Source organism: Sinocyclocheilus grahami, unplaced genomic scaffold, assembly GCF_001515645.1.
Source record: "Sinocyclocheilus grahami isolate Dianchi unplaced genomic scaffold, SAMN03320097.WGS_v1.1 scaffold267.1, whole genome shotgun sequence".
NCBI classification, from domain to species: domain Eukaryota; kingdom Metazoa; phylum Chordata; class Actinopteri; order Cypriniformes; family Cyprinidae; genus Sinocyclocheilus; species Sinocyclocheilus grahami.
Genome location: NW_015505446.1, coordinates 665,586 through 680,402, shown reverse-complemented (window position 1 = coordinate 680,402; position 14,817 = coordinate 665,586). Strand labels below are relative to the sequence as shown.

General features: G+C 36.7%; 1 protein-coding gene across 1 annotated transcript in view; it reads left to right on the top strand.

Annotated features, from left to right (window-relative positions):
* Window positions 1-14,817, top strand: part of LOC107599474 (neurocan core protein-like) — a 96,541-nt gene that overhangs the window by 58,939 nt on the left and 22,785 nt on the right. Inside the window, exon 8 of the mRNA XM_016291070.1 lies at window positions 9,992-10,105. Within this exon, the coding sequence (XP_016146556.1) occupies window positions 9,992-10,105 (114 nt within the window). The remainder of the gene's footprint in view (window positions 1-9,991; window positions 10,106-14,817) is intronic.

The following is a 14,817-nucleotide window of genomic DNA, read 5'->3' as shown; positions in this document are numbered from 1 at the left end:
TGTTTTGATTTGTGTGTGTGTGTGTGTGTGTGTGTGTGTGTGTGTGTGTGTGTGTGTGTGTGTGTGTGTGTGTGTGTGAGATTAACATGTAAAAGTCGTGTGAGCACGGAGCATTCTATTAACCAGCGGAAGCGAGTGTTAGATAAGAAAGTTATGCAAAACGTGCAGCGCTGCGGGACCCCCGGGAGTAGGATTGAAAAACTTTGTGCTACACGGCATCCTTGATCCTATTCTTCTGATCCAGAATTCATCTGTCTGCTGGTATCTGATTGATTTTGAGGGAAGTAAGAGGTGACTTTTTTTGCTCGCACAGTCTCTATTTATATCCCAGTTAGACATCAATATCTGATCTCGCGCATTGATTAGAGCTTCGTTGGGTTTTCAAAATGCATTGTGAAGATTCCCCACCTGGAGAAATATGGCAGATCTCCTCATTCCTGCATGATCCCCCAAGCTGTGTGGATTGCATCACAGCCAGGGTTAGAGGGGGTTTACAAAATCTATCCTCGGCTACGTAAGCCCTCAGGCCGTCGAGAGTATCTGATCTGGTCGGGGGGGAAATCTTCAGCACTGCATCTCACTCCATTCCTCTTGCATTTCTCTTTTTGCTACATTGCGCTCCTCTGTTCCTTCCTCTCCCGCCACACACTCTCTCTCTCTCGTTCTCTGTTTGAAGACAGCTTTGAGAGTAAGTTTGACCTCCCCACACCAGAGAGAGAACAGAGGCGCTGTCAGATCTGAGGAGCAACAGTTTGAAATGTTGTGACACCTCTGCTCATTAGCTTCTGCAACGCTCCCCGAGTTGTTGCACTAGCCCTGTCAGCAGTGGCTTGGACACTGCCTGACTTCAGCTCACTAAAATGCTGCCCCTAGCCGAAACCCAGCACTTTAGACTCGACCCAGACCATCACAATAAATCATCCAGCTGTTTTCCTCCAAACTTCAATTTGATTTGGAAGTACACATGGCAGATGTGTCTAAGGATTGAAAATACTTTGACTTGATTAGACACAAGCCTTGTCTATCTTTATATTTGTCTGCTGTCATCCTATCTATCTATCATTATATCTGTCATTCTAGTTATTTATCATTCTGTATGTCTGTATGTATGTCTGTCTGTCATTCTATCATTGTCTGTCTGTTGTTGTTCTATCTATCTATCTATATCTATCTATCTATCTATCTATCTATCTATCTATCTATCTATCTATCTATCTATCTATGTCTGTCTGTCAGTCTGTCTGCCGTTCTGTCATTCTATCATTCTATCTGTCTGTCTGTTGTACTATCTATTATTCTGTCTGTCTGTCATCCTATCTATCATTCTTTCTCTCTGTCTGTCGTTCATATCTGTATATCTGTCTGTCTGTCGTTCTTTTATTCTATCTGTCTGTCTTATCATTGTGCCTGTCTGTTGTTCTATATTTCTGTCTGTCATACTGTCTATCATTCTGTCTGTTGTTCTATCTATCATTCTATCATTGTCTATCTATCTATCTATCTATCTATCTATCTATCTATCTATCTATCTATCTATCTGTCTGTCTGTCTCTCTGTCTGTCTGTCTGTCGACGACACTGTATTTTTGGTGTTTAGTGAATAAGATGCAGGGTTGTTTGCGCTGAAATGTGCCTCTGTTTTGTGATTTTGCCCCTAGATATTTCAGACCACATTTGACTACAGCCTCTGGTCCTTTTAACCTTAATCAACTTTTATAACAGCAGTAAACCTTATTCGTCTGTGGACGTCTATATTTATCTCAAAACTGTCAATAACCGAATGGCTTCTATTGATTGAAGCACACCCATGGAGTTTGCGTTACTGAATGTATCAATCTTTTGGTGCGGCAGTCACTGTCAGTGGTCTGAGATCCTTTAAATGAAGAACTGTCAGAGCGGTATTGATGAATGTGAATGTCGGTCATCATTTATACCTCTCAGCTCCCAGCGGGTGACTGGCTCCCATTGTGCAAATGTGATTTTTACTGACATATTATTGCATTGCAAGCCTTCGCTTCAATCCATCTCCAAATACTTACCTTTATCTATCTGTCTGTCTGTCTGTCTGTCTGTCCGTCCATCCATCCATCCGACCGTCCGTCCATCCGTCCTCTATCTATCTATCTATCTATCTATCTATCTATCTATCTATCTATCTATCTATCTGTCCTTTAATCAAATACTGTAATAATTGATCAAAATATTTTATCACTTTTTATTTTTATGATTACTTAATTTTATTGTATTTCTTTATTTTTATAAACACAAACCCTTAACCTGATGCAAACCCAAAGTTCTGATGAAATGAAATGAAACTTTGCTGAAAGCATGACAATTTGCAGGACCCTTCATGTTAGCTTCATTAGGAGCGTCTCAAGAGACTCTTCTTAGACGTAAATTGACGACTCTGTTTCATCAGCGTTCTGAAAAGAGTGTTTGTTCCCACAGGCGTGTTATTGTAGACCGCCGCCTCAGTAATAGCAACTTGAGGAAAAGATTACAAGGGCTTAGCAGTCCTGCGTCCTTTTATGCTTATATATTATTGTTTCATTTTTGTTTGCTCATCAACTGCTCCCGTTTGCTGATTATCCCACTTCATAAAGCTCTCCGCACTGAAAAAGCCATTCTCTCACCGCCAAAGCAATTATGATGAAGACAATCAACAGAAACAGGACACACGCCTCTCTGAAAGAGTGTAATTTATCTTTCAAATGTTAAACAGTTATAAAATAACATCTCGGAAAGCTCGGAATTTCATGCACTCATTTGGAATGTCATTGCCGATGACTGCAGCGACTCTAATCCTTTGAGGAAATGTCAGGGTTGTCTTGTCAAATGCGGATACAGTCTTGCGGGGAAGTCGTGGCCTAATGGTTAGAGAGTTGGTCTCGTAACCCAAAGGTTGCGGGTTCGAGTCTTGCAGGGATTGTAGGGGGGGGGAGCGCTCTCTTCCACCTTCAATACGAACTTCCACGACTGAGGTGCCCTTGAGCAAGGCACCGAACCCCCAACTGCTCCCCGGGCGCCGCAGCATAAATGGCTGCCCACTGCTCCGGGTGTGTGTGTGTGTGTTCACTGCTGTGTGTGTGCACTTTGGATGGGTTAAATGCAGAGCACTAATTCCTAGTATGGGTAACCATACTTGGCCACATGTCACGTCACTCACTCACTCACTTATGTCCTATTCGCACGGGATTAGTATTACCTGGTGACCTCCAGTCATTTGTAATAATTGCGAAGGTTGTCTGTGATATTAATCCCGTGTGAATTGGCCATGTCTGTAATTTGTAAAGTAAAAATTCCCCCGCAAATGACCTACCATATTTCGCCGAACACTGAGGTCCTGTGATAATATTAGTCCCGTGCGAATCGGCATCTCTGTGATTCGGCCAGCATTTGGGGGGTCGCATATCATTTTTCGAGGTTTTTGTTTGCTGTGCGCCTTTTTATCCATCTTTCGCGAAGAATAGAGCTGCTTTGGAATGTTTGATAGTATTTTAGGTGCTGTCATCATATCGCTACACCATACAGTTTGCAGAAAGAGAAAGCTGAAAAGGTTTTGAGGTTAATGTGTTACAAATAAATCAAGCATAAAGCTTGAGATATTATTTTAACCTGGTGAAATGTAAATGACACAGCGCACGAAACTATATTAGTTTATTTTTTTTAAATCCATCTGGACCATAGAACGGGACTCTCAAAGCCTTGACATCCGGGTATCCGGGAGACAAGTCAGTAAATTTGAGTAAAATCACAGGCTTTGCTTATCCTGTGCGAATGCACCGCACGAAATTCAGATGTGGGGGGGTAATTTCAAAATCACACAAGGTCCCCAGATAATACTAATCCTGTGCGAATAGGGCTTTATACTACATTTTGTTGTGGCATTTTATCCATCAATTTATCCATCCATAGTTCTATTTATTGTTCAGTAATTTTATCGCTCTATTGTTTTATCTATGTTCTATTTATCATTCTATATCTCTATCCTATATATTTCATTCGTTCTATCGCTCTATCATGCAATCTATTGTTCTATTGTTCTATCGTTCTATCTATTTTTTGTTCTATCTTTTGTTCTACCTAATGTTCTATCTATTGTTCTAACATTCTATCTATAGTTCTAGCTATCATTCAGTCACTCTTTCTGTCATTATATCTATCATTTAATCATTTTATTGTTCTATCCATCTATTGTTTTATCTATCTGCAATTCTATCGCTCCATCTATCATTCTATCATTCTGTCTATCAACTTTTTAAGGCATTTTAGTCTGTCCATTCATCCATCCATCCATAATTTTATCTATCGTTCTATTGCTCTATCGTTCGATCTATCATTCTATCTGTAATTCTGTTGTTCATCGGTCTATGATTATATCGCTCTGTTGCTCTCTCTGTCGTTCTATCATTCTATTGCTCGTTCTATAAATGGTTTCTCAATTGTTCTATCTATATCTATCTATCTATCTATCTATCTTTCTGTCGTTCTGTCTATCGTTCTATCTAACTGTCGTACTATCGCTCTATCGGTCTGTTATCTAATACAGTGTTTCCCAACCTTTCTTTAGTCGCCGCACCCTTTGGAAATTTTAACAAATTGTGGCACCCTACAAAATTAGTTTTGTCACAATATTTGAATTTCTAACTTCGATATGATAATTTGAAAAGTATAGATATTCGGTACAACAGGGAAGAACTGCAGAATATAATGTCATACAGATATTTTTAATATTATCAAAAAATGTTGTCCATCAATGGTGGCAATCAGTAGGCAAATTTCTAATGAAAAGACCTATGTATATGACTGTGTAGGCTTTTATACATATGTAAACATTATTTAATTACCATTATAACTAGCTATCTCACAAATTTTTGCTCACTCAGTGTTTTTTCAATTTTACAGTGGGGTAATTTTGGTGCAGTAGCACAAGATAGCTTGATTTCAAACTTTGAATTGAATAAAAAATGACAAGTAAGCAGTCAGTAATAAAATAAGAACAAATAAAGAAATTAATAATGATAGCACAAATAAAAAATAACGACAGGCCTTCGAATTAAATAAATAGCTTTTTAGTTTTTCAGGTAGGTCTAACAGTAGGGTTAAGATATTTAACTTTTTTTTTTTTTTTTTTTACCAAATATCCAAATAATGTTTAGCCCTAGAAAGCTATTATTATCAGAACACGTGAGCATAACATAGCAGTTAGCAGATCAATGAATGAGAGGGCAGCATTACCAGAGTTGCCCATATACCACACACCATGTTACAACACAGTAGGGTTATTGCAGACAGAAACAATACTGTACTACATAGATGTTTCCTGTCGGCTCAATTTTTGAGTGGACTTTGCTGTTCCGATTCACATGAACGGTATACGAGTGGAGCGACTGAGCGGAGCGCACACGCATAGAGCGGGATAATAAGCAGAGCGTCACACCACGTGAAAGTGAAACCTGAGCGGTGAACTAATTTTCGGCAGCCGAAATTTCGGTGCATCTCTAATTATTGGCGGCATCAGAAATGGATATTGTATAATAGATGCTTTTTTTGAACATTTTAGCAATATAAATATTTGTAAAAAATGCTGATACATTGAAATACTCAGTTTTGTCGAGTGCATCACCTCACATGATACTTTCTGAGTTGGCACAAAGCATCGGAGCCAACAGTTCAGTGTCTCTATACATGGACAAGATGGAAGAAATGCACTTTGATGGCTTTGAGCAAAGGCTTGGAGGTGCAAACAACGCGAGGATAGAGGGGCGCTGCGTCCCAGACAGCTGATGCATTGCAAATCAGCCACTGTCAGATCCGTTCACATTTTCAGTCATTATTATTTGAAGCCAAAAGCACAGCATAATAAAATATCATCAGAGAGAAGTTGTGGAAGAGAGTCCTTGCTTTGTGGTATTGATCTTTCTCTTCTCGGAACGTTATTAGATTCTGATCCCATGAAAAAGCGCTGGATGGATCATTTGGCTGTCTAATAGTTGATTGCATTTGAGGTCTCATTTATAAGGGAAGGAAGGACTGTTTACATTTTATTTGGCACATCATTTACAAATGCCCCAGCAGCCGCTGAAATTGAAAATATAAATCTGGTAAACACCAAACTAAGCCTCTTTCCTCCAGCTCTCGGAAGCTGCGGAAAATGCTCAATAGCCAATGTCAGAAGGGACAGGGTTGACTGACTAAGGCTGCCTCAGCTGTATTGTATAATGTTTTCAGTACAAAATACTGGCCCTGTTTGTCTCGTGTGGCCTCTCTTCCTGTCCGGCCATCTCTCAGGACACTTGTTTTACTAAGGCTGCTGCCAAAATACTATTGGTCTCCAGAGGAAGGAAGGGATGCCTGGTCGGTAAGTGTGGCTAGAGGAGCCATTCGTGCATGTAGTGTGCACATCCCAGCTGTCCACTTGATGTTAGCTCAGTTTACTGATCCATTTGTAGTTCATTTTGGACTTGAGTAATTTACTTTGAACCAGTTGTATCAATTTGCAGAGTAGTTGTGAACATTTTAGGTGAGCAATAATTGCATTGACGCGATCTGAAAATCAGTGGGATAAGTCATTTAATGATTCTGGTTCCTTAAAAGTTCCATTAACAATTTTTTTTGTAGTTAAAATGTAAATTAAGACTGCTAAACTATTAATAGTTCAATTTTATTTAAATAATTTATTTTAGAATTATAATTTTTGCAAAATGTGTTTTACACAGAATATCATTTTTACAGACATTTAAAAATATTAAAGGTGTTATATAAAGTGTGTTTATTAAAATGAAATGTCACAAATAGTAACCAAAAACATATTTCATTCTCAAACTGGAACACTGCAACAGTCCTTGTTTCCTTTTTAGTCTGACATGAGTAAAATTAAATAATTTCAGCAAGTGAGAGCACAGATTGATTTTTAAGTGCTTTTGATTCACTCAAAAGAACTGCTCATAAGAATCATTCATTCAGGAATCTGACTACATGTCTTGCACTGTACGTATTTGATTCACTCAAACAGGTTCATAAGAGTCATTTGTTTCAGAATTGAATTACACTGGTCATGCTGTTTATGTTTGATTAACTAAAAAAAAACGTCATAATCATTCATTCAGGAATCGGACTACATGGCTTGCACTGTGTGTTTTTGATTCACTCAAACTGGTCCATAAGAGTCATTTGTTTCAGAATTGAATTACACTGGTCGTGCAGTTTATTTTTGATTTACTAAAAAGAACCACTCATAAGAGTCATTCATTCAAAAATCAGACAGGTCGTGCTGTGCACGGATTCACTGAAAAGAACCGGTTCATAAGAGTCATTTGTTTGGGAATTGAAATGCACTGGTTGTGCTGTTGGATTTTGATTCACTGAAATGAACTGGCTCATAAGAGTTATTCATACAAGAATCAAATTGGTAGCTCTGTACGCTTTTGATTCACTTAAAAGGAATGGCTTGTAAGAGTCATTTGTTTAGGAATTAAATTTCACTGTTCTTGCTGTTTATTTTTAGTTCAGTGGAAAGAACCACTCACGAGAATAATTTATTCAGGAATCAAACTACACTGGTTGCACTGTACATTTTTGACTTACTGCAAATAATCTGCTCATAAAAACGTTGACTTCTGCATTCTACTGTGGAGGTGTGCAATTTTTGGATGTATTAATGAGAGAAGCATGACTCCGTTGTCCACCCCTTGTGGTGAGACCTACCAACTCTTTCCCTGCTTGAAGTCCACTGACACTTTGACTCTGTGATAGGGCTACCACTGCGTCGCTTTGATACAGCAGAGCTCTCCTTTCATCTCAGCATGCTTCTTCTGCATCTAAAACCTCATTAGTCCAGCCATGGGTGTTTTATACTCCAGGCAAAGAGGAGATGATCCAGCCGCCCTCTGCCTTTGCCCTCTCTGGAGCCCAAGTGATACACTCAGAGGGCTTGTAGGCTACAGGCTCTCGTTTGCCAGCTGTGTCTTAAATGATTTTGCCCTCAAGCTAGGGATGAGCAGAAGAAATGGTTGCAGGCTGGTGGACTATTGGATTTAAAGTATGTATGTCCATGTCTGCGTGCACCCCGCTGACCCAGGTCTAATTTTATGTGTGACTATGTTTATGTGTGTGGAAATACAAGGATGAGAGTCTGAGAGGCTTTTACAATGGATATTTTTTCATTTCAGAGCTAAAAAATGTTCAACTTTAGCAGTAAGTCTTCCTGTTCTTCTGCTTAATGCCACAGGGTCTTATAAGTGTATGTTTTATTTATTTCAAACTTATGCTGAAATATTTAATCTTTATATATATATATATATTTTAGTAACCACAAATAGTACAAGTTTGTTTATTTAAGCATTTTTAATAGATTTTATATATTTTATTATATTTATGCATGCATACATAAATTACTGTATTATTTTAAAGCTGTATTATATCTCAAAACTAATTTAATCTCCATGTATGTATTTATTTTTTGTTTTAGTTAATATGACGTATTTATTTAGTTTTATTCTCAGATGTTATGTAATAATATTTATATTATTTACTGTATTGTTGTATTTATTTATTTAAAACGTATGTTTAAATATTTAATTCAATATTTAGTTTTGTGACCACAAACTGTACAACTTTCATTCATTCATTCATTCATTCAAGCGTTTTTAGTATATTTTATGTATTCAATTATATTTATACAAAAATAAACTGTAATAAATATTAGAAAATCACCTACATAAATGCTATATTATAACTCAAAGTAGTATTTCATGTCCATTTATGTATTTATTTTGTTTTAGTTAGTACATTATAATATATTATATTTTAATGTTTATTATCATGTTGTTTTTATTTATTTATTGCTTAAATATAAACAAATAAATACAATTAAAATATTTACATTTCTTTAGGGTTTTCTATGTTTTAGTTACCACAAGCAGTACATTACAAGTGTGTTATTTTTACCTGGTGGTTAATAGATGCATGTTGGAAACTGCATTTATGTTGGTAACCATTGCAACAGGAATCATTAGGTATTAAGGAATTAAGATAATAATCGCATGAAAAATCACAACAAACATAAATACTATTGTTATTTATGCTGTATTTTAGATGTACATATCAGAAATATATCACACAAAACTAGTGTTTTTAAAATGTACAAGATATAGTACATGATATTTGGCTTAGGGCCATCAAAAACAATTTGAGTTGCACAAGATGAAACTCAACAGACTGCAGCCCAGAGATTTCTAATAAAAAGCTGATGCCCAAGTCATTATATTGCATGCTGCTTTTTCACAGTTAACTTTTAATGTGCATTAACTTGCAAAATGACTTTGTGAAATGTCAAGTTTACCATCACAGCTGTCATGCTGAAATATCTCGAGATATGCCAGTGACGTTTATGCAAATGTGCTTTGCATGGTAACCAGGAATTTGATTTGAGTTAAACTAGTGTAAACAGCACACATGTTTCATTGTCATAAGTCATTGTTTTTTTTAGATCGAAAACCAAAATGCCAAAACATTAGGTCATTATAGAAACCATGAGAGAAGCAATATAGGTTAAACTGTAGCTGTACGTTCAGTTCTTGAAAAAAGATCTTGAAGCAAGGCTCAGCAAATACATTTTCAACGCAAGCGGTTGACTAATTCCCCCCTGCTTACCCAAATATTTGATATTCACAGCTGGTCCGAGTTCTTTTTGCACAAACATGTTTATAAAAAGGGTCCAGCTCATTATTATAGTGATTTCAGTCCTAGTATTGTACAAGTTCATTTCTAAAATGCCAGCAAGACGGTTTACCTCAGTAATTGGAAATATAGAAATGTTAGGACATATGTTAGTTTGGAAATAGAAAAATAATGAGAACAAAATCGCAACTTTCTGGTGTGCTGTTTTTATAGCACCTGAGGTACTTTCTCAGCGCTAATGAAATGGTGGGAAAAAAAGCATAGCCCAATGCGTTGTTTCTGAATCTCTCTGTCTCTGTTGGTTCTCACAGATATTGATGATTGTCAGTCCAATCCATGTCAGAATGGAGGCACCTGCATTGATGAGATCAACTCTTTCGTATGCCTGTGTCTGCCCAGCTATGGTGGAGCAACCTGTGAGAAAGGTAATGAAATGACACACGTGCACTTACATGCAAATGATGGGATTAGAGAGGTTTTAGAGGTGGGGGAAATTCCTGATCTGGATGTGATCTGGAATAAACAGCATCCTTCCTTTCAAACAGTTCGCAGACTGTTTTGTGTCACCCTGAATGGGATTATATAGCCATAAAGACAGACTGTTATGTGTGTGTGTGTGTGTGTGTGTGTGTGTGTGTGTTTATATATAATAAAAAATAAAAAGAATACATAAATGGACATGGAGTATTGTTATAATTTGAATATATATATACAGTGGGGCAAAAAAGTTTTTTTTCCCCACTGTATATATATATATTCAAATGATAACAATATTCCATGTCCATTTATGTATTATTTTTATTGATTTGTATATATTATATTATTCAGTGTTATTTTTATATTATTTATATACTATTATAGTATTTGGTAATATTTTGAATTATCTTATATTTTTATATTTCATATATATGTTTAAGTTTAGTGTTTTTCTTTTTGTTTTTATGTGCTTTTGTCATTTTTAGTTATTTTTATTTTTATTTCAGTTAGTAATTTTATTCCTTCAGCTTCGTCTAAAATGTATTTTATTTCAGCTTAACGTCAAGTAGTGAAAACGAGATTTAATAGTTTTAGTTAACTATAAAGCACAGATATTTTGTGTAAATAAATAAATAAGTAAACATAAATGAATAATTCAAGAAACAAATAGTTCAGCACAAAAGAGAGTTTTTAAAGATACTCCGTTGTTGTCTCTTTTTTTATTTACACACTTGTGCTGTCAAACTGTTGTATAAACTCATAGCCATGCGATATGGCTGTATATCGTGCAGATATACATACCTCGTGCCTACAGCCGAATCGCAGCTGTGCTGATATACAGCCATATCGCACTGCTACTCATGTGATATTGCTCATATATATGGTGACATATGAGTTGATATTTTAGTAGTTGAGTAAAAAACAAATAACTTCAGGTACAGGCCTTTTCACCGACGGCAATTGGTGCAGATAGCCCAGGTGAGTCCTGTCAAACTAAACAAGCTGCACCTGTACTGAGACGCAACACATTTAATTCTGGTGTAATCCAAGCAGTGTCAGACCGCTGCAGCATGATCACTTTCTCCAGCCTGAATGTGTTTGCTTTACCATCCTATGGCCTTACAACCAAGCGTTCAGCTGCAAGGCAATGAAGCATGGGCGATCAATTCCATCCCTGTCGTGAGAGAGAGAAAGTGAGACCGAGAGGGAAATGGAAGTGAGAAAACAGAGGAAGCAGTGACTTAGCAGGTCAGACTTACGATCGCTCTGATGGAGCGAAACGCACCTTCGCCCAAATCCTCCCCTCCAAATGTACCCCCCAAAGAGAGTGGGGGGGTGGAGCCCTCCCATCATGCACACACTTTATGTCTTGTAAAGTGGGCTGGAGGAGTGGGAGCAGTAGACTGGAAAGGGTCCATGGCTGCCCTTCTGGTGGTGACAGGATGTTCGTTTTGGGTGAACTATTCCATTAACATGCAGGACTACTGTGAGTGTGTCTGTAGTCTACATTTTATTTTGAACCAGGGCTTCATTAAACGCTTGATTCTGATTGTTCACAGTTTGTGGCAAAGGATTATAGAGCGCAACAGTCGGGGGCCAGAAGAAAAAAATCCCATACTTTAATGAATATACATTATTTTTATACTTAGAATCTACAATTTTGAATAAATCGTTTTATGTTTTGACCGTTTTTAATGAAATTACATAATCTGCCATTGTTCAAGGAAAATATTTTTTTTATTTATTCAAGTACAAATTCCATAAATTTTCTTCAGAAGAACTGATTTGTAATGATAACTTAAAGTTGTAAAAGATTTACATTTTTGCTCAAATTTTTTGCTTACCTCAAAGCACACGAGGATTGCTTAATGTACAACCGCACACACCCCTTCGATAAGAATGATCAAAGAGCTGCTGAAGCCCGTGTCAGGTTCATTTGTTTGCTCACCCAGTCTCCGGTGTAATGTGATTCAAAGACTGTCTGTTCTCATCACAACCACATCAGTCCTTTGAAGCTCACCTGCCTCCACCAGAAACCTCCAGTTTCCATGGCGACCACTGCCAATGTCAATACACCTACAACACCACCAAACCGGTCAGGTTCAGAGGCCAGCTGTTCGATACGCGGTGTAATCAACAGACCCACTGAGCCAATTAATATGTTGTGCTAATTGCAACTCTTACGGACAATCAATTTGAGGTAAAAGCATTTCTAAACACATTAAACCAATGCATTAAAGCATTTCACAGAGATCTCTAATGTATTTTTGTGGGGAAATAATCCTCAATTGTCTTTAACATCGTTACATTTTCATGCACCATTTGCTCTGAGGAAATGTAGCTTTTAGCACCTGTAATTTTGGCTCAAAGATCTTGGGAAGTACGTGTACCTGGCAATTTCTGCTGGCTTTGTTAAACTTGAGAAACTGAACAGAAGAAATTCACAAACATGCATAGCATGCTCTAAATGTCCTCTATTCTTCATGTGAAGCAAATCATTTGTGAATTGAATAAAAAACTGATTAGCATGTGACATGCTTAATTAATCCCAGCGCTGCAGAATGCACTTCAAAACGTATTTCATTCCACTTGCGTATGTTAATATCGTGTACTTGTTCAGTTCTATATCTTTTCTTTTTAAATCCCAAGCTGTGACGCAAATATTTGTTCAGAGAGAACAGAAAGTGCCTTCGGATAAAGGTGCAGAGTCCCAAGTGAGGATGAATGGACATTAATGATGCCTGTGGCTTGTGAGTCACATTTTAAACCGATGCTTTCAATGCAGGAAACCACCTGCAAAGACTCCCGAGCACCACAATTTCTGCATATATCTCTCGCTTCCCGCTCATAATTTAGTGAGTGCAAGCAATTCCCACCGTATCTGCCTGACTGTGAAGTATTTGTTAAGTCAAATGTGTGGGGAAGATTTATGAGCTGGAGTCATGCCTGATGCTTATTAACTTAGGCCCACCACAAAATCATTTTGTTGTGGTAGTCGGATCATCTAGCGTGATGGCGCAAACATCTCAACTAATGTTGTTGTGGTTTTCAAACAGCCTTACTGTTATTACGATATAATTATTTCAGAGATCACAACAGATTGTTATTTGTTTGTTTGTTTGTTTAGTGTGAAGGAGCAGTGACTTCATGGGCAACTTTTTCTATATGTACAGTATAGATGTACATTTGTATATTGATGTACTGTTTTCTTTATATATAATGAAAAAATTACTACTATGTCATAATAGAATAAACAGGTTAATTCTAAAATTACATTCTAAAAAATTATTCTACTAATTCTAATAATTCTAAAAAAAAAATGTTTAAAGGCTTTTATTTAATATTTATGAACATAATTAATAGTTTAACAGCATTACACAGGATTTATTTATTTATTTATTTATTTGACTAAAAGCAATGACTTTTTTTTTGTGTGTGTGTGTGTTTTTTGGGGGGTATTTTCACCCCTGGTTTCACAGACAAGGCTTAAGCCTAGTCCCAGACTAAAATGCATGTTTTAACTGAAAGAAACTTGCACTAACATATCTTAAAATATGCCAGTGCCATTTTCTTTTCTGTTTTTATATATATTTTAATACAGTTTCTGCATCTCAACTATGCTATTTCAACTGTCACACAAATTGTAAATAATTTGTTTTGTATTTTCAGATCAATTTATTTTTATGTAGGTTCTACCAGAAAAACAAAGTGACTACTTCATTTAATACATGAGTTGATATACAAAGCATAGTTTTGATACCTCTGTAAGATTTTCTGTCTGACGGTGGTGAGTTCAAAAGATGAAAAAAAAGAAGAAAAAGTGCAACTGAGAACCATCAGGTTTCACCGTTTGGAACCATCGTGTAGTCTCAATCCATTCTTTCAGGCTAGAATGTTGAAATGGTCAATATTTATAATAAATATTTGACAAGTTATTTTTGTATGTGGCTGTGTTGACTCATATTGAGGGCAGAAAACACATATTTTGTAAGAAAACAGAAGAAGCAGAAGATTGCACCCAACATTGTACCTCTCAAAGAGTTTGTTTTCTCATGAAATTTGTCTGAATTAAATCATTGATACAGCATATTGTGAAATAGGTTGTTAAATGGTAGCCACATATTTTTACCTCACATATCTGTGGCATTTTCCCATCAAGCCCTGATTGATTTCTGTCCCTAAGTTTGCCTGCCAGAGAAAATAACTATTGGAGCTTGCATGTTTGTAACAAGGTTAAACAATTCACCAATCCGACCTGACAGCATTTTCTTTTATCTTGAGAGAAGTTTTGTCAAGAGTAGGAGATTGATTGACAGCTGAAAAGAGTAGTGGGCATGTTACATGCCGTCTAGTCTGAGCTGGAAGCAGGCAGACCTGAAAATAATCAAGACTGACAGTGAGCACCACTGAGGTCCTGCATTAACTAATATTGAGCACAGCCAAATTAATCACAGTCTTCTGGGTATTTAGATAGTGTTTGCACTAATGAAGATTTCTTAATTATAGAATCACATCAACAGGAGCATGTGGTGAAGATTACTAAACACGGGTGGTTGAGCAGAGGTACAAATTGCTAGATTGTCTTTTTTTTTACCAATTTTTTTTCTCTGAATGTGACTCAGAAACTGTATATATATATATATATATATATATATATATA